This window comes from Candidozyma pseudohaemuli (genome assembly GCF_003013735.1).
Source record: "Candidozyma pseudohaemuli strain B12108 chromosome Unknown scaffold00007, whole genome shotgun sequence".
In the NCBI taxonomy this organism is placed as follows: domain Eukaryota; kingdom Fungi; phylum Ascomycota; class Pichiomycetes; order Serinales; family Metschnikowiaceae; genus Candidozyma; species Candidozyma pseudohaemuli.
Genome location: NW_020194441.1, coordinates 84,732 through 104,477, shown reverse-complemented (window position 1 = coordinate 104,477; position 19,746 = coordinate 84,732). Strand labels below are relative to the sequence as shown.

Here is a 19,746-nt window from a genome sequence, read left to right as displayed (position 1 = left end):
ATGCCACTTCCTCTTCAGCAGGCCAGTCTCTATCAAGCCTTACGTGTTTTTTTCAATCCCAGCAGCAATTAGTCAGTATCTCCTAGAAAGCTGGGGAAGAGCCTCGCAAATTGGAAACCCAAAGAGATCAGTGGATGATATCAAAGGACCAGGCCTTTACGAATACATGTTCGATTGTATTTATGTGACTTGGGCGTGTACATTACTCATGACCTTGACTGGCTCTAACAAAGCGTGGTTAGTGTATCTTTTCATCCCGGGCTTCGTGTTCTTTAAAATTTTTTCATTGCTGAAGGGCCTCTGGCTGTTTGGGAAATCAAAAGAAAGGACACCAAGCAAGAATGAGGTCAAAAACGAGGAGGGCAAGAAACCCAAGTCATCAAGAAGGAGGAGAGCCCAAAACCTGTGATGGTGCAGGAACGTCAGGAAGAGTTGAGAATGTATACAAGGCGCATGCCAAATAACTATTTCCTCGTTGGCATGATTCGAAAGCCAATTCCGGTGGGCTTCATTCGCAGATTCAGACACATGAGCTCTAAAGCCTTATATTTAAAGCGTTCCAGTGATACGACTGGACCTGTTGAAGATCTGATTATAGAAAAACTCCAGACACTTGATCCCACCAAGTTGATAATCAAGAATGATTCACACAAACATAGTCATCATCAGCCGATGCAAAATGCAACTAATGTAAAAGAGTCTCATTTTAAAATTCAGATTGTAAGTGACGAATTCATGAATAAAACGCTTCCTGCTAGGCATAGATTGGTATATTCGTTATTGAGCGAAGAGTTTAATGAGAAGGGCCTTCATGCCCTCCAGATGACAACTCGAACGACTGAAGAGGATGAGGCCCGAGAGATGAAGAAAGTTTAAGTATAATCAAATTCATATTTAAAACTCAACTGCTGATGAATCAATGTAGCTCGTCTTCGGCCGAGGTTATCGGTTCTTCCTGAACGGAGGCATTTTTGGCGACAAGCTCCACAATCCTTCTAATCACTGGAAGGCTTAACCATGCCGGAACATAAGCTTCCACACGAGAAAATGGTCGTAAGTTCACTGCCCGGAAAGGATCGTCAAAATGACCATCCGTCGCAACCACTTCGAATAAATCATCATTTGAACCGTCGCTTGACTTTACCTTATCGGCAACTGCCTGCAACACATCAGGTGCAATCGGTGTCTCATATTCCGCGACATAGTATTGAGATATCAACTTCTGGATTTGGATTGGCTTCAACGCGAAGCAGATTTCATAAATGATATCAATATCCTCTGGTGTGTTTTTTCTGAGTTGCAAGAGCTTGGCTGCTTGCAACAAGTGGTTGAGGTGAGACGAGCCTTCGTGAATATCGTGGCTCTTACACCACTCTTCAAGTCGTGTGACGTTATAATTCAATTGCAAACCACGCTTCCATGACAAAAAGTTTCTGCGCATAATCAAATCGTTGAAACACAAAGCATCCACAAAGCGCAAAAGCTCAATAATGACTGAATTCATGACTTCGCCCTCGATAAAGTATGACTTCATCGACCAGTAAACCGTGTTGAAAAAAGATAAGATGTCATCCATTTTATATTGCACACCTTGTGAAAATACCTTCGCCAAAAAGGGAGAGTTTTCGGGTGCCATGAACCCAGGAAGTGACTGAGAAATCACGACTGCAGAAACCGCCTTCTTCTCCAAATCTTTTTCCATCTTTTTCATCCACATATTATAGATGTTGTATGAAAGCGACTCAAAGTCCTCCTTTACGACTGCCACTAATTTCAAGTATTCATCGAACTCTTCTTCACTCATATCATGAGATAACGAATCGTTTGCGATGATGGTTTGTTGGGCGTATGAGACAAATGAATAAAGCTCATGGGTGTTGGAAAGCCAAAACGCACCGTTCGAGATAACCTCATCTTCTTTCAAAGTCGAAACAATCTGCTGGATTCCCGCCAATACTTCACCAAGGAATTCCTCACTTTCCCTTGTGAGGCCGAGTCTCCACATATCAGAAAGAATGATAATGATTATTCTCGCTGGAAACAAAACCTCTTTCCGCGTAAGATCCGCAGCAACGCCAGATGGTGGAATTTTAAGGCCTTTTAACAATCCTTCAACGATCTCGCGATGAAGTGGGCGCGTATCCCTTAAGAGTTTGAACAACTCATCGTTGATATCATCTGCATCCGCCGCATCATCATTAGAGACTGCAATCACAGAAACTGGTCTTTGCAGATCGAAATGGTGCTGAGAATTCCACGTGCCCGCACTACTATGCCTCTTGTTACCCATACTGCGTAATTTAGAAGATTGCACTTGACTTTGTTGCGATTGAAGGCTGGTGAGTTGTGCTTGCAATTGCTCAATATGAGACTTGAGATCAACTTCGATGGTATCCCGCTTCACGAGCGCGTTTCTCGCTTCATTGAGTTCCTCAATGTTACGTTTGACTTCCTGTCGAAGCTCTGCTTGTTCCTTAGTCAATTCCTCGATTCTGACCTCAGCCGTTTGGTACTCTTTTCTTATTGATTCAAGTTCAACATTCAACAATTCAGTTTCCTTCTTATACGCGTCATTTTGGGAATCAAACTTTTCGTTGAACTCAACCTCACGAGTTTTAAGGGCCTCAGTCGCTGAGCTTGATTGCGAAAGAAGCTCCTTAAGGCTGTCGATTTCTTCCATCAATGACTTGTTATCCTTTATTTTGGAAGTTAACGACTGTGTGAGCTCGATGACCTTATTCTCCAATTTATATGAGACTTCTTTCAAGTGATTAACGGATTTTGCATCCTCCCTCAAAGACAAGAGCTCACGGCGCGCCAACTTCCTTCTCATGTGTGATTGAAGGACAACGGCAGAATTCCGTTGTTGAACATACTCATCGCGAGAGCGACGGCACCTGAAAGCCTTTTGGAGAACAATCGCCGATTTCTCGAGTTTAACATCCCTGAAACTTTTTCTCGCCTGAAATCCTCTCAATGCGTTTTGCAACACCAAGATACTATCAAGTGCTGCCTTCAATCTTCTTCTGCAGAGGTGAGATCTGAGCAAGGTTTGAATTTTCACTGCAGCCTCATGCTCTCTCTCGCGTTGGACTCTCATTCTCGCACCATGCCCTCTGAGGAGGGACTGTAAGCTGACAAGGCTAGATCTGATATCGAGGTAAATCTTTCTTTGGTGAATACGCCTCAAGTTCTTCTGAATCATAACCGCCGAGCGATGAAGTTTTTCGGAACGCAACTTTTCGAAATGAGCAAGCATACCAGCCTTGAAAAAGATTTTCGTGTTACCCAATTGGAATTTCCCAGAGTCACTGATGTTTGACGATAGGATTTTGTTGCATAATCCCGAAACAGACTCTTGGGTAGTGTCGCCACTCATAACCTTAAGCCATTCCTCTGAGGGTACCAAAATGTGATATCTATCAGCAAATTCCACGAACGTCCATCTTGATGGGAAGCCCGCACAAGATATGCGAATAGTTTCTAGGACACCACAAGCTCTCAACTGAGATAAGACCATCAATGAATCAAATTCCCACGCACGCTTGTCTTCGTTTGGCTTGATGCAGCGAATATAGTGGACATTTGTGGAGTTAATGGTTTTCATCAATTCGATGAGGGAGTTTTTGAACATGGAGCCTAAAGTAGGCTTTTTCGAAGAAACACTTTTCTTGACGGATGCAGAGCTTTCCAACTTGGCGGCGTTTTTATCAATAATGGATAAGACATCAGAGAGAAGCTTGTTGGTAGTTTGCTTCAAAACATCAAGATGACCCTCGCCCACTGTGTCTCTATTTTTCTCAATGAAGCCTTCGATATCGTAAGTCACATCAAGAGCATAGTGACTAACTATGAATTTGGTCTGCCCGAAACGAGGTTTTTTGAAAACGGTATTAGTTGGCGGCTTATCAAGACTCTGATACATCTTTTCAACCCAGGATTCATCATTTCCAGCAGGTAACCTTGATTCCTCATCAAGTAATGCGAGCACACCAAGTTTATTCTCAATTAAATTGATGCATGGTTGGTTGTCCGAAAAGTCGATGAAAGACCACTCAATTTCCTCGCGAACATACTCTTCTTGCTCAAGTTTGAAGACATGTTGGTTGAACTCCTGCTGCAATTTTTCATTGGCATAGTTGATGCAAAATTGCTCAAAAGAGTTTTTCTCGAAGTGCTCGAATCCATAGATATCTAATACACCAATGAAAGACTTGATATTTTCACCAACATCTGGTGGACAGAGGTCGGTGTTGATATAGTCAATAAGCCAATCGAATAGGGCGGAATAGATGTATTTTGCAAATGAATCTCGTGCCACAATTGCCTGCTTGTGATTCAAACTGCTTGTGATTTTCTCTGATCTTGTCGTGATTTGCTTCTTGACACACCATTTGCTGAAAGCGGTAGCATCGATACCAAGTAATGAACACGCATTCACAACACTGGGTTCGTCAGATGAAAGAAAAGCATCATTACGAGTTGCTGCGATCTCGATATTACCAATGTGTAACATCGCGGCTAGAAGTTTGAAAATCTCAGCTTGCATTCCGTCATTGATTCCGATCAAGTTCAAGGAGTCTTTTGTAGTAGCGAAGTCTTGCCCATCTTCGACACCTGGAATTATTATTGCATCCCCTTGGTTTGTGTACTTGAAGTCTTCCGCACAGGTCAATTTGAGTTCACCTTTTTCCTCGTTGGTCATACCGGCAAGCATCTGGTAAAAGATGTGATAGTTACGTTCTCCCTTGGGTTGAAAAACTAATCTCGATCTCTCCAACAAGTAAGTTCTGATTCGGGCGCCAATAATTCTAGTCTCGGAGTCAAAAAGAATTTCCAAGTACTTTCCAAAACGCGAAGAGTTGTCGTTTCGCGTAGTCTTAGCATTTCCGAAGGCCTCTGTGATTGGATTTGTTGCTAAGATCTGCTTTTCCACATCTGACATATCTGACTTATGCTCAGTGCCAACTTTATTTTCAAGTTCGGACTCCTCTTCCACTGATGCAAAGTATCTCATGATATATTTTGCACTAACAGTTTTTCCAGCGCCCGACTCTCCACTGACAACAATCGTTTGGTTCTCTCCGTCCCTTTTCATGCAGCGGTAAGCATCTTCAGCTATGGCGAAAAGATGAGGCTCGAGTTCCCCTCTGGACTTGCCGGCATATGCTTGAACAATATCTTGAGAGTAAAGTTGGTCAACCTTTTGAAAGGGATTCGTTGCAATCAAGACTATTCCAGAATAGGTGTAAATGTTTAATTGAGAATACCGAACTTTGATGGCATGTAACACAGCTGGCTCGTTGAGGTAAGACAAAGAGGTCAAGTCTTCAGCAGCTTCTAAGATGGGAGGGTTTCTCAAGGGGGGTAACTCCGTGTTGTCTTCTGAAAGATTATCAGTTGTGACAGTATAGACTGTCTCATCACTCTCAGAAGCTAGTTTGAGTTCTGTTTTCCCACCGTTGTTGTTATTCGAAAGAACCTTTACTCCTATCCATCCTTGGTCTTTATCAGGATACCAACAGCGGCTAGAATGTTAGTAACGGAAATACATCGTCGAGCCTTTAATTAAGTTTAAATGTGAGATTCATTCGAATCCCATGCAAGGCGGAGAAATCTCAAAAAACATACGTTCCTATATCATAGGTTGACAGCATCCGAGAAGGCAGTGAGCTGGGATTGTAGCGTGAGGCAGTTATTTGGAGGAAAAACTCGAGAAAAACAATCAACTAACGGCTTCACCAGGATGAATGAGCGTATTGAAGAACAAGGCTTGCAGATACGAGCTGGCTTGGGTTTTTCTGAAAGTTCTCGTTCAAATCAAAGAAGGGGACACTTGTTGCAAGAAAGCTCGATCTCGAATTTACTTATTGTGTCTGAAACGACACAATATCTGATCCCAAGGTCGTCGACGCGATCAAAATCACGTGGCTTCATCTATTATATGCCGTAAATTATACGCGAAAACTCATACTGCAATGCTAAGCAGGAGCTATCTAAATACGCTAGAGTTTGGACTTGTCGACGAATTGTGGAGTGACTAACGGCTCATAGACATGACTGAATAGTTTGTCTTCCGGAAATACTCTATCGAGTGCTGATGTATCGATCATAGAGCTGTCTAACTCTTCAATCGAGCGCGCTCCAAGAAGCCTCATATTCATGATCATTTCGTCTTTCAAAATCTGGACGGCTTTGAAAACTCCATCGTCGCCATACGTAGACATTGCATAGAGGAATGGCCTGCCGAGGCCAACACCTTTAGCACCAAGTGCAATTGCTTTTAGTATGTCACTTCCCCTCCTAATTCCACCGTCGATGAAAATTTCCATCCTTTTGCTTAGATTGTTCTTCTTTAGAATGGGTTGGAGCTCAGCGAGGACTTCAATCGGTGGCTTCACCAGATCGAGTTGTCTTCCACCATGGTTCGATATGACTATTCCATCTACCTTGTGTTCAATGGCAAGAAGTGCGTCTTCAACCCGTTGAACGCCTTTCAAAATTATAGGCATTTTCGTGATAGAGCGGAACCAAGCAATATCATCCCAATTTAAGGATGTATCAATGAATGATGAGATTGCGCGAGCGGCGCCTTGCGTGCGGTCAGCATCTTCACCTTCGCCTTGAACATGACTCAAATCTTCAACGTTCTTCGACCTCATATCCTTTTCACGCCTTCCCAATTGCGGCGCATCAACAGTAATAAAAAGACCCTTGATTCCTCTAGACTCAGCATGTTGAACAATCCTTTTCGTCACTTCTCTGTCTGAATTGACATACAATTGAAACCATTGAGTCTGCTTCCCATCTGCTTGGTCAACAATTTCATCAAAGGAGCACGATGCCAATGTTGGTATCATTTGAATAACCCCTTGTCTAGACGCAGCACGAGTAAGGACCTTCTCTCCATCAGGATGACCAAGTTTACCAAGGGCAGTAGCCGTGATGTAGAATGGGACGGATGTTTGGCTTCCAAGCATTTCAGTCAGTAAGCTTATGTTTGTGACATCCATCAAAATCTTCGGCCGGAAAAGGATTCTCTGATACGCTAAATGGTTGTTGCGTAGGGCAATTTCATCGTCTGCACCAGATGAATAATAAGCCCAAGCAGTAAGCTCCATGGTATTTTTTGCAACATGCTCGAAATCATGCAAATTGTACATCTGACTCAAATCCGGCTTCATTTTCACCATCTTTCTTCTGTTGATTTCATGGGCTGTTGGGGGTTCATCATCGTCATCATCATCATAGACATCGATATCGTCTGAGGCATTCGTTTGGGAAACGTCATGATCTGAGGCCTCAAAAAGAGGAATTTTATCATCTTGCTCGTCATACTCAACATCAAATTCCTCGACAGTTTTGGAAGGTGCAAGTGCATTAGCGCCAGCTAGACTACCGCTCTGTTCCTCAGCAACCTTATTTTTGATCTTACCTGGAGGTTTGCTTTTGGGATCAACATCGCCTAGGTGAAGTTCTGGTGGGAGGTATTTCGTGAGAGTGTCGCTGGGATGAATTGGATCGAAGGCCTTTGTCGCATCTTTGCCAGCATACTTGAGTATGATACCTGATCCCCCTGGGTGCTCATCCAAGAAAGAGGTGACATCATAAGCTTTTCCATGAATGATAACCCAGCAATCATCCTTCTTGGAGTGTTTCGAAATTTCTTCATAAGTCAACATTTTTGGCTTCCTGATCTTTGATTAAGTTCAAAAGCAATCTAGTTAAAAACAATCTCGAGATCAAAACTGTCTATCTCCTATGTTACCGACTCTTTAATTCTTCTGACTTTCTCAATAGCAGAACTAGCAAAAAAGAATAGTACTATAGTCTATCAGAAAAGCAGACAAGATTGGGTGTGGGGGGTGGGGCGCCATTTATATATGCGCACTTTGGCCAATTGAATTTCTGAAGTAGGTCACCTTACATCCGATGTCTCCTATCAGTTGTGGAGAAGAGTAAGAACCCTGCAGGAGCCGCGAGGGGCGTGGATACTTAAAGTAGAAAAGCTGAGCAGTATAAGAAGCGAGGGGACACATTTAGGACAGGCTTGTAATTCTTGGACAAAAATAAGTATGACGTGAATGGTTCGTTCGTTATACTTGAACAACTTCTTTCTATCTTGAGAACGAACTTTTGCTACTGGGGGTCGAATTTAGAGGGAAAGCATTATACTTACAACTTGCTTTTTGTTCTTTTTTTCTTTTTTTCGTTTTCTTTACTTTATGTTTGTCCTCATTGAATAGTTACGCTGGACGTAAGCTTTCTTCATTGTATTGCCGTAGGCCAGAGAGGCGCATTTGAGCAAAACTGTACTGCACGACCCCGTGACAAAAATTCTCCCTAGCGATTATCTCGGTCGCAATGAAGAACATATTTAAGTTATCAAACCAAACCAATCTTTAGTTCTTTGCGAGAGAGATTACCGAAGGACGAAACAGTGGGTGACATTACCACCTTACCCAATCAACGCCAGTCTAAGATTACATCCCTTGTCAAGAACCTCTATTTTCATCAAGACAGGTTGCGAACTTCCAATACATTCAGTGCAAGGAAAAGAAAAAGAAACGCCATAAAAATAGGCAAAACTACTGAGGCCAATACCAGGAACAGTATTGCAGATCATTTGACAACGTCATTCCATCGAAATGGTTCTTCTCAACGGCGTTAAGTATGCCTGCGAACGGTGTATTCGGGGTCATAGGGTCAGCTCGTGTACCCACACAGATAAGCCTTTGACGATGATCAAACCAAAAGGTAGGCCAGCGTCACAGTGTCTGCATTGCCGAGAGCTGCGTAAGTTGAAGAATACCCATTCCTCATGCAGCTGTGGCAAGAAGGGCAAATCACCGGGGCAGCATTTGGCATCATGTCTATGCCACAAAAACTCACATTGCACTTGTCCATCGAAGGAAAAAAAAGAGGTAAAAGGGAGACACAGAACAACAGATCCAAGTCAGTTTCCTGGTAGATTTATCAAAGAAGAACCAGCCGAGCCTTTACTTACTACAAAAGAAGATCAAGAATTATTGATAGAGGATGTTTTGATACCGTTCGATACTGACCAAGGTCTCCTTGACTATTTTCAAGACGGTGAGAAACTCACTTCGCGAGCCAATCAATCCAATGATCACCATGAAAAAACCTCACTGGACACGAATGGAAGGAATACTTATACACTCGATCAGTTGCCGAATCCTCCTTCCGACGCAGACTTGGATCTCATGGAGAACATGTTCCCTCTATTTCCTTTAGTAGGTGCTAATTCTTTTGATGACAGTCGATCATTACCACTCCTGCCGATGCCAAATCTCAATAATGGCGCAACACAATATGGGTCTGATACACATGAAGAAAGAACAAATGGACAAAGACATACTCTTTATTCAGATAGTACGCACCAAAGCAGCAGTGATGGGCCTACATTTCCGACAAAGTTTGATAACATCCCACTTAATGGAGGAAACGGAACTGCTTCAGGCTCTACTCACAATCCTAGACCACTTAAAGCTTCAATATCGTTCAATAGTGGATCACAGCATCCAGCACCGCGGCCTAAACGTCCTGAAAGTGTTCTATCAATCGCATCAACATCATCCAACACAAGCAAACAAAACTTGCTTGAGCTGGCGAGCCATTTCTCTCAAGGACTCCCTAAACTGTCGAGCTCTGCAGCATTCCCTCCATATCATCATTTTGATGTCGGCTCTAACGATGATCTACTGAGGAATTTTTTTGAGAATTCTCATGTTTTCAATGAGAGTACTCTGCTTCCGCTCACAAGTGACAACGAAGATGTCGCCGTCAATCCACGAACTTTCAGTGTTAGTGCGACACCGCAATCCTCACTACCATCGCGTCAGCCACTGCAACTGCGTCGGAAGCCTTCAGTTTCCCGCTCGCATTCTCAATTACATCAGCATCACGGTTCGGCCGGCAAAGATAACACGTTGACTCCACTCAAGTCAGCAACATCGATAGATACTACAAATTCCCCCTTCGAGTCGGTTACATTTAATAATTTTGATTCTGGGAAGGACATCGACTATTCGAATTTCATATCAAATCAAGAATGGCCTGGACAAAATGACCTTTCCAATCAATTTATTGCACAAAAAGCGCAACAACTGCAGAATGATTCATTCTGATATCGTTGGCAAATAGATCATTCAATTAAATAGCATTCTTCTGATTTTACCAATTAAATGCCTATTGAGCGAGGAATCCTGCAATGAGATATTAGTCTTGTAGACTAAGTTTATTGAGACGCATTGTGTTGGACTCCAAGTCCAAATTGTGATTACTAACAGCCGCTTTCTCGTTGCTCGATGAAAGTCCCGATGAATAAAGCCCACCGCTTGAGAGGAATTTCAAAAGCTTTTCATCCTTCACTTCACAGATTTGACATTGTTCAGCTTGCTCAATGTAGGCCATCATTATGAGATAATGAAATGTTGCTAACGTATTTGAGCGCATTTGTGAAGTCAGTTGATTAGGCTGCTTCGTTAGGTCATCCCTTCTCAAGACTTCGCCTTCTAAAGGTTTGTTGTCCGGACTTTCATTGTCACTTGAGCAATTACTCTCAGAGTCAGAATCATCTAGACCTTCTTTATATTCTGAAAAAGCGATGTAATCGAACCCCTCTGGATGCTTTATGACCTTTATCACCAACACCGGCGAATCAGATGTCTCGAGCTTGAGAATCTTCCCGCTGACTGTGAAGAATTGGCGGACAACGTCTCGAAAATCGAATTGCCTTGACTGGGGACGCTCCTCGTCATGGTATCGATTGTCGTCGAAATTCTCTGTTACATCAAGCGTGAAATAGAATTGTCCGTTATCACGTTTCCTCTCGACCAACTGCACTTCGCATCTGGCGAACTCTTCTTTCCAAGTAAGTGCATTTGTTTTGGTATCAAGAGAATTGAGGACACTTGCATTATAAAAAACGGAGAAGAATTTAAGATCGAATTTTGGTCCAACATATCTCGCTGTTCCAGCTCGCGGGCTAAGTATTTGACTGGAGGCAACCATGAGGTTGGAAATGGATGTTAATCCTCTGAAGGTATTGGCACACAAGCTCGTGGCATTCAATGCTAGGCTGAGGAATGGTACGATCTCGTTCAATGACGAATGAAGGCACGCAAGCTCCTTCTTAACAATATCAATGGAATCCTTGGAGGTCACTTTATTCGTCCCTTCAACAACAGCCCGCATCCGACTATTGAAGTCATTGATTTCTTTCTCAAGACTCTGGATTAGTTCTACTGTTGGCTCCAAAATTGAGTTTTTCGAGTCATTATCAAGTTTTATCAAGGATATGATCTCAGTAACGCTGCGAAGCTTTGTGTCCAATTTTGCTTTCGAGTAAAACAAAGGATCTCTCTCTGCTGCGGGCATTTTATCCATAAGCTTTGACACAGTTTTGATGGCATAACCAGATGCAAGGGTAATACCAGACCTAATAGCAAAGGATACGGCCTGGTTGCTCGCTTTTGCTAAAATCTCGTCCATGTTGGATCACTGCCTTTGAAGTAAAGAAGGCTTGTAATGATCAGGTGTCTCTCGATCTATTCACTTCGACGATATTTGGCTGTTGTCTTCCAATAGTTGTGTTTAACAAATGAGCTGAGCTCCCGTAAGCCAGAGCGGATCAACGATGCTTATCGTGTGTGCGACGCGCGTTAACAGACATCACTTGTTTGTTTTCACTGTACACCTCTATGGCGAAAAGGAAACCGCTCACAGAATTTACAACCCCACTAGGTACTGGAGCTGGTGTTCCAAAAGAGAAGAGGCCGCCACCAGTACTCGATGCGGAAGTTCGCTTGCAAAAAAAGTTTCGAGTACCCTTTGCAGATCAAACAAATGTGATTTCGGGCGAAAGAATATCAGCATTAAAGGTCCCGCTCAGAGCAGCAAGGAAAGGCAAGTCCTATGCAGAAAGTGAAGTGGATTTGAATCAAGTAACTACGAGTAACGAAGACAGCGACATGTTTATCCAGAAGCGAAGAGGAGCACTATTACCAAGAGGAATTTTATATGGAGATCGGAGCGCCAAAGCTGACTCAAAGCTTCGACGTACATTTGAAGTGCCGTTCGCGATGGAAGATGCTGAAAGGACTCAACGACAAAGAGGGCAAGCTCCTCCTCCTCTTGGAACGCGTCGAAAGATACATGTTCCACCAAGACCGTTGCATGATCCCACTAGTGAATTTGCGATTGTCCTTTACGATCCCACTGTTGATCGATTTCCTCAAAGTGAAGAGTTGGAGAAAGAAGCGGACACTGCTTCAATCCCCGACAATGAAAAGAGTGTCCCTCCCGAAACAAAGAGTAGACGGCGTGACAAACTGTTGGCAGAAATCCTAGGGATCACATGTCATAAGGATGACAAATCTCAATTTCCTGATGCTCCTGTTGTAATTGATCCACGTCTTGCGAAAATTTTGAGACCACATCAAGTTGCTGGGGTGAAGTTTCTTTACCGGTGCACCTCGGGGTTGGTTGATCCAATCGCGAAGGGATGTATCATGGCCGATGAAATGGGCTTAGGTAAAACTTTACAATGTTTGGCGTTGATGTGGACTCTTTTGAAACAAAGTCCAAGAGGGAAACGAACAATCGAGAAATGTATCATTGTATGCCCATCATCTCTCGTGCGCAATTGGGCGAACGAAATTGTGAAATGGTTGGGTGAAGGTGCTCTTACTCCCCTAGCAGTCGATGGGCGATCCGTGAAGTCTTCGGAACTAAGTCAGGCATTACAACAATGGGCGGTAGCATCAGGGCGGAACATCGTGAGGCCTGTCTTGATCATTTCCTATGAAACACTTCGAAGAAACGTCGATCGGCTTGCAGGAACAGAGGTGGGACTCATCCTAGCTGATGAGGGACATCGTTTGAAGAATGGAGACTCTTTAACATTCAATGCGTTAAATTCTTTAAGATGCGAGAGAAGAGTCATTCTCAGTGGAACGCCTATACAAAACGATCTATCTGAGTACTACTCGCTTCTCAACTTTGCGAATCCCGGGTACTTGGGGACACGGAACGAATTCCGCAAGAATTTCGAGAACGCTATTTTAAGAGGCCGTGATGCGGACGCCACAGATAGCGAAAGGGAGAAGGGCGATTCGAAACTACTTGAGCTTTCCCAATTGGTTTCAAAATTTATCATTCGTCGTACGAATGACATCTTATCGAAATACTTACCCGTGAAGTACGAGTATGTCGTCTACGTTGGTCTCACGCCTCTTCAACGAGACCTTTACGAACATTTCACAAAATCTGCCGCTAATCAAGCTCTTATAAGCTCGCAACCCCTAAAAGCCATCGACCTTTTGAAAAAGCTATGTACACATCCCGAATTACTTCGCTTACCTGAAGATATCAGAGGTAGCAGGGGAATTCTTCCTGAGGATTACCTTGATTCAAGCAGCTCTCGCGAAAAGAGTATTCACATATCACTCAGTGCTAAGTTTTCTATTCTAGAACGCTTTATTGAGAGCCTCAGACATGAATCAGATGACAAGATTGTAATAATCTCAAATTACACCAAGACATTGGATCTAATCGAGAAACTTTGTCGGCAAAGGCGATACGGGTGTCTTCGCCTAGACGGTACTATGAATATCAATAAGAGGCAAAAGATTGTTGACCGCTTCAATGATCCAAAGGGGCCTGAATTCATCTTCCTTCTATCGTCGAAAGCAGGGGGCTGTGGTATCAACCTTATTGGGGCAAATCGGTTAATTCTTATGGATCCAGACTGGAATCCTGCCGCTGATCAGCAAGCACTTGCTAGAGTATGGAGAGATGGTCAGAAAAAGGATTGTTTCATCTACAGATTTATTTGCACTGGTACCATTGAAGAGAAAATCTATCAACGTCAATCTATGAAACAGTCGCTATCCTCATGCGTCGTTGACAATATGGAAGACGTTGAAAGGATCTTTAGTGGCGAGAACTTGCGCCTTCTTTTTAAGTATCACCCCGATACTGATTGTGAAACGCATGAAAGCTACAATTGCAAGAGGTGTGTACCAGGCCAAGGACAAGTAGAGAAAGCGCCCGCCATGTTGTACGGTGATGCCACCACATGGAACCATTTAACTAGGACCGAATTGTCAGAAAATGAAGACAATCTTTTGAGGAACGAGCTGCAATTCAGCGACGTATCGTTCGCCTTCCAGTATATCTCACATTAATTTCGCGGTGTCAGATTCCGTTGGAGAAATTGCTAAATGCCGCTCGGAAGATTAGCCGATTAAATGTACAGGCGCGTCATCGTGGCGATAAGTGAATAGGAGTATGGCTTGTCAAAATGTCTAAAAATAAAGCATAAACAAACTCATCGGAGAGAGTACGCTCGCTCAACAGGGCCTTGCAGGAAATTTAAGCCAAGATGAAAGCTTCCAAGCTTTGGGCTTGCTAAAAGTTTCCATTTTGTATCAGTAGTGGCTCTCCGCAAAAGACTGCATAACTTTCTGCCCCTGTGGTGTGACGAATGGGAGGTAGGATTTAACAAAGCAGAACCCCACTGAGGGGATCGAGTAGGCGTTCGAGCATAATCAAAAAAAAAGTACTTATAAAACGAAAGACAATCCTAGTCTTGATAAGTAACTAGGAGTTTTTATTTCCGCGAGACATGCCATTACCAAGCAACTCAGTTCTTATCGTCGGGGGTGGACTTGCGGGTTTATCGGCCGCTCATGAGGCTTACCTACGTGGTGCTAATGTGGTACTTTTTGACAAGCAAGGTTTTTTGAGTGGAAATAGTGGAAAAGCGACTTCAGGAATCAATGGCGCCCTCACACGCACACAAGTCTCGTCATCAATAAAGGACTCGGTAGAGCAGTTTTACAATGACACATTAAAGACAGCCAAGGACAGAGCAAACCCCTCGTTGATCAAAGTCTTGACTTATCATAGTGCCGATGCCGTGCATTGGCTTCAGGAGATTTTTGAGTTGGACCTTTCGATTGTCTCCAGATTGGGTGGCCATTCTCAGCCAAGAACTCACAGAGGGAAAGATGCAAAGTTCCCCGGAATGGCAATCACATACAAACTTCTTGAAACTCTTGAAAATTTAGCCGAAGAGTTTCCAGATAGAGTTGCTATCATGAAGAATACTCAGGTAATTGACTTATTGATAGACGAGAAGGACTCATCCCAGGTTCTTGGTGTGAAGTACAAAGACCTTAAAACAAAAGATAAAAACACACTCAAAGGCCCTGTTATATTAGCAACTGGTGGATACGCTGCAGATTTCACGAAAAATTCTTTGTTGCGGAAATATAGGCCAGATATTATCGACCTCCCCTCAACCAATGGCACCCATGCTACCGGCGATGGTCAGAAAATTGTGATGAAGCACTCGGGTATTGGAATCGATATGGATAAAGTTCAAGTTCACCCTACTGGTCTTATCGATTTCAATGACACTGATGTCATCGAAGGGCGCAAGCAACCTCGTCACTTGTTCCTCGGTGCCGAAGCTTTGCGTGGTGAGGGTGGCATAATCCTCAACAACAAGGGGGAGAGGTTCTGTGACGAGTTAGGTACCCGTGATTATGTGAGTGGCGAGATGGAGAAGCAAATCAAGCAGGGCAACGGGCCCTTGAGGCTTGTTTTGAGTGATGAAAGCGAGGAAAGGCTTGCGTTCCATATCAAACACTACGAGCAAAGGTCGCTCATGCGAACGATACTAGGGAAGGATTTAGCTCAGGAGATGAAGATACCTATCACAAAGCTTCAAGAAACTATGGATTTATACAACCGAGCTGCCAAACATGAGATTGATGAACCATTTGGCAAAAAGTACTTTCCCACAACGCCATTCATTATTGCCGAAGATCGAAAATATCATGTGTCGTTCATTACGAGAGTTTTGCATTTCACCATGGGTGGAATAAAGATAAATGATAAGGCGCAGGTTATCTACAATGGCAACCAGGAGGAGCCCTTTCAAGGATTGTATGCCGCGGGAGAGGTCGCTGGCGGTGTCCACGGCCACAATCGATTGGGAGGTTCGTCTCTTCTTGCCTGTGTTGTGTATGGGAGACTAGCAGCCCACCAGGCGTCTAGCTTCTTGATGAGGAATCTTTCAAGGCTGCAGCCTCTCAACGAGAATCAATCGGCATCGGCGCGTTTAAATCAGATCAGTTTACATATTGATCCGAACAGGAAACAGATTACTATTGATCTCGGAGGCGAGGCTGAGGGAAATAAGCCCGTCCAGCCTGCTGCTATCGAGGAAAGTTCCGAGGCAGGTATTCCTGGCGAGTCTGCGCCGGCTAAAGGGAAGCAAAAGGCGCCCCGATTTGAAATACCTGAAAAGGAATTCACCGCTGATGAGGTGGCTAAGCACAACAGCGAGTCAGACTGTTGGGTCATAGTCAAAAATGTTGTCTTGGATTTGACCAGCTTCTTGGATGATCACCCTGGAGGCCGTGAGTCGATTTTGAACTTTGCAGGGAAAGATGCAACCGAAAGTTTTGATATGTTACATGAGGATAATGTCATCCAGAGATACGCCCCTACATGTGTCTTAGGCAGATTGAAAGGCGCAACACCATTTCTTGAGTTGAAGGATTAATCGGATATACATCAGAGGAATAGTTCATTTAGGAATCCATTCTCTAAACTAACATTTTTTACTTACCTGAGAGCAGATATTTATCATGTTGAAACAAAAGTAAGCAAGAATACATAGCATGACTGCACGATTAGAAACACTTGTGGTGAACAATCGATGGTCCAGACTCGTCGTACTCCTGCTTTGAGATCCACATTTGCTGGAAAGTGGACAAGGAAGCCAAGATAGAACCACCGATCCAGACAGAGTACTTTCTCTCTGGAGGAGCAATGATCTTCACCTTCATAGAAGATGGAGCCAAAGCAGTGATCTCCTTCTGCATACGTTCGGCAATACCTGGGAACAAAGTAGTACCACCAGACATAACAATGTTACCATACAACTCCTTACGAACATCGACGTCACACTTGATGATGGAGTTGTAAGTGGTCTGGTCAATACCAGCGGCTTCCAAAGCCAAGTCCGATGGACGGAACAAGGCCTCAGCAGCTCTAAATCTCTCGTTACCAATGGTAATAACCTGACCATCTGGCAACTCGTAAGACTTCTCAATGGCAGAAGATTGAGAGGAGGTGTGCATCTCCTGCTCGAAATCCAAAGCAACGTAACACAACTTCTCCTTGATGTCTCTAACAATTTCTCTCTCAGCAGTGGTAGAGAAAGTGTAACCACGCTCAGACAAGATCTTCATCAAATAGTCGGTCAAGTCTCTACCGGCCAAGTCGAGTCTCAAAATACCGTGAGGCAAAGAGAAACCAGCGTAAATTGGCACAACGTGAGTGACACCGTCACCAGAGTCCAAGACAATACCGGTAGTTCTACCGGAAGAGTACAAAGACAAAACAGCTTGAATGTTGACATAGAAAGCTGGAACATTGAATGTCTCGAACATGATTTGAGTCATCTTCTCTCTGTTAGACTTAGGGTTCATTGGAGCTTCGGTCAACAAGACTGGGTGCTCCTCAGGAGCAACTCTCAACTCGTTGTAGAAGGTGTGGTGCCAAATCTTCTCCATGTCGTCCCAGTTGGTAACAATACCGTGCTCAATTGGGTATCTCAAGGTCAAGATACCTCTCTTGGACTGAGCCTCGTCACCAACATAAGAATCCTTCTGGCCCATACCGACCATGATACCCTGGTGTCTTGGTCTACCAACAATAGATGGGAACACAGCACGAGGGGCGTCATCACCGGCGAAACCGGCTTTACACATACCGGAACCGTTATCGATAACCAAGGCAGCAACTTCTTCTATTCCATGTTAGTATTACCGAAAAACATACTAAGAACGATTCTTCAGTCGAGTTCATGAGTTTTCTTCAACAAGATCGCAAGACGCATCTAAAACCGTAAGCCGCGCCCCGAAGCAACTAGATTTGTCAAAAAGGGGTGTGCGCCCGAAGATCCATACACCAACGTTGGCCAACCTCGGTGTCAACAAGAAACGTTCGTGGTTACCAGGAAGAAACTAGCAGCAGGTGCTTGATTCAAACTGAACCGTTGAAGTATTTGAAAAACTCTTGGTGGGATTCGGTACAACCTGTCAAGAATGATTTGATATCTCGGCAGCATTTTGCCTCATAAACACCAAAGCAACTGAACTCAAACAGTACCCAAAGATAGGACAGACAGCCCCGTCAATGAGCAGTCCGTTTTTCAGTAATCATACTCTCAACCGTATGGTTTGAGAATGGTTTGCTGAGGTTGGCATAACATAACAGGGATTCTTCAGGAGCCCCAACGCATTCCACCGGTAAAACAGAAAAACTCATGAGAATGACTCAGAAGAATTGATTAAGCATTCGAAAGTACATACCACCGTCCATTTTGACTTAATTGATGTTTCTTATCACAACTAAAAGAAAGAGTGAGAAAGGTGGAAAAAATGAACGCTGTCATTTTAACCCATCAAGACGAACGCGAAATGTACTGCATAGATCTCACCGACGGTGGCCTTAGGTGGCCTTTTGTAAACCCGTCCACTGATCAAGCAATTTCAAAAAAAAACCATCATAAAAATAGATAAGAGATTCTTTAGATATATATAGATTTTCGTTGAAGATACTGAGCTAATGCTATCATTTACACGGCTCAGAATTTAAGTTACTTCAACTGATATGAGAGAATTTCGGTCTTGCTGGCTGCTCACGTTTCGGTTTTCGTTTTCTTGTCCTGTTTCCGAACTTTTCATTTGTTCCTCCAATTTCGCATTATGATTTGTCGCGCACAAACCCCCGCCACTCGGTCTGTTGTATCATTCGAAATGATTATCAACAGGTAAACTTGATACTAAGAGTCATGTCATTATTTTCATTGTCATGAACGTAAACTGACCTATACCGAGAGTCCGAGGCTGTTCAGTTGGGGTCAAATGATGGGTATCTTGCCGAATCGGCCCGTTCCGCCATATAGTATATTGAGCTTCGAGTTGTTCGTGAAGGTCCATCACAGTATGCAGGGTGCGGCCGTGTCTGGGATCAACAATGATCCTGTTAGCTGGCGCTCAATCCGTGCAATTTTCGTGTTTTAAGGCGTTTTCTCTAGGAAGCTTGCTTTGCATTCTCATTGTGGCTCTGACTCTTAGTAAAACCGAGGCTTTGTCATTTTTTTGGTCTCTTGAAAGAGCTCATGGCTCTGTGTGGTAAAGTTTGCAGCAAAGAGATAACATTTTCACTCCAAAAATGGTTACAGTAGTCATCTTTGCTTATGGTTTGTTAACCTCTGTAACAAATTTGATACTTTGTTCGCAGATACTCTTACTAGGTAGCTCTCGGCAGGTACATTACGAGCCATGGCTGCAGTGAGTTAAGCTGTATGTCGTATAGATTCAGCCGAGGTGTCAGCCGGGGTGGCTCCCAAGGAATAGAGGATTCAAAGTTCTTATGGTTCTGCAAGGGTCCAAGTATCTCATGCCTTAGCTCGCTCCAGTCCTAGGTACATGAAAGACAATAAGTTGGCAGGTTCCAGCCATACACTCTACCGTTGCATCTTTTTCCAATAAGTTTTTTATTTATAAAAAAAAATATTCTCCTTCTCAATCGATTGGATTCGATTTTTTATTCTTTTCTATCACTATTTCGTTCTATTTTTTTTTTTTTTTTACCTCCCAGATCAAATCATGGCGTGGTAAAGAGGCCAGGTCATGT

General features: G+C 43.5%; 4 protein-coding genes across 4 annotated transcripts; 1 reads left to right on the top strand and 3 right to left on the bottom strand.

Annotated features, from left to right (window-relative positions):
- Window positions 1–916: 916 nt before the first annotated feature.
- C7M61_003026 (uncharacterized protein) lies at window positions 917–7,682 on the bottom strand (the record flags this gene model as incomplete). The annotated part of the gene is made up of 2 exons (XM_024858381.1): window positions 917–5,528; window positions 6,019–7,682. 2 exons carry the CDS (start codon window positions 7,680–7,682, stop codon window positions 917–919), a joined length of 6,276 nt encoding a protein of 2,091 aa, XP_024713291.1.
- A 2,557-nt stretch (window positions 7,683–10,239) lies between these two features.
- On the bottom strand, window positions 10,240–11,514 carry C7M61_003025 (uncharacterized protein; the record flags this gene model as incomplete). Its single annotated transcript, XM_024858380.1, has 1 exon — window positions 10,240–11,514. One exon carries the CDS (start codon window positions 11,512–11,514, stop codon window positions 10,240–10,242), a length of 1,275 nt encoding a protein of 424 aa, XP_024713290.1.
- A 1,019-nt stretch (window positions 11,515–12,533) lies between these two features.
- On the top strand, window positions 12,534–16,600 carry C7M61_003024 (uncharacterized protein; the record flags this gene model as incomplete). Its single annotated transcript, XM_024858379.1, has 2 exons — window positions 12,534–14,182; window positions 14,665–16,600. The coding sequence occupies 2 exons, from the start codon at window positions 12,534–12,536 to the stop codon at window positions 16,598–16,600; spliced, it is 3,585 nt and encodes a 1,194-aa protein (XP_024713289.1).
- Window positions 16,601–16,730: 130 nt separating this feature from the next.
- On the bottom strand, window positions 16,731–17,813 carry ACT1 (actin; the record flags this gene model as incomplete). Its single annotated transcript, XM_024858378.1, has 1 exon — window positions 16,731–17,813. One exon carries the CDS (start codon window positions 17,811–17,813, stop codon window positions 16,731–16,733), a length of 1,083 nt encoding a protein of 360 aa, XP_024713288.1.
- Between the last annotated feature and the right edge of the window lie 1,933 nt (window positions 17,814–19,746).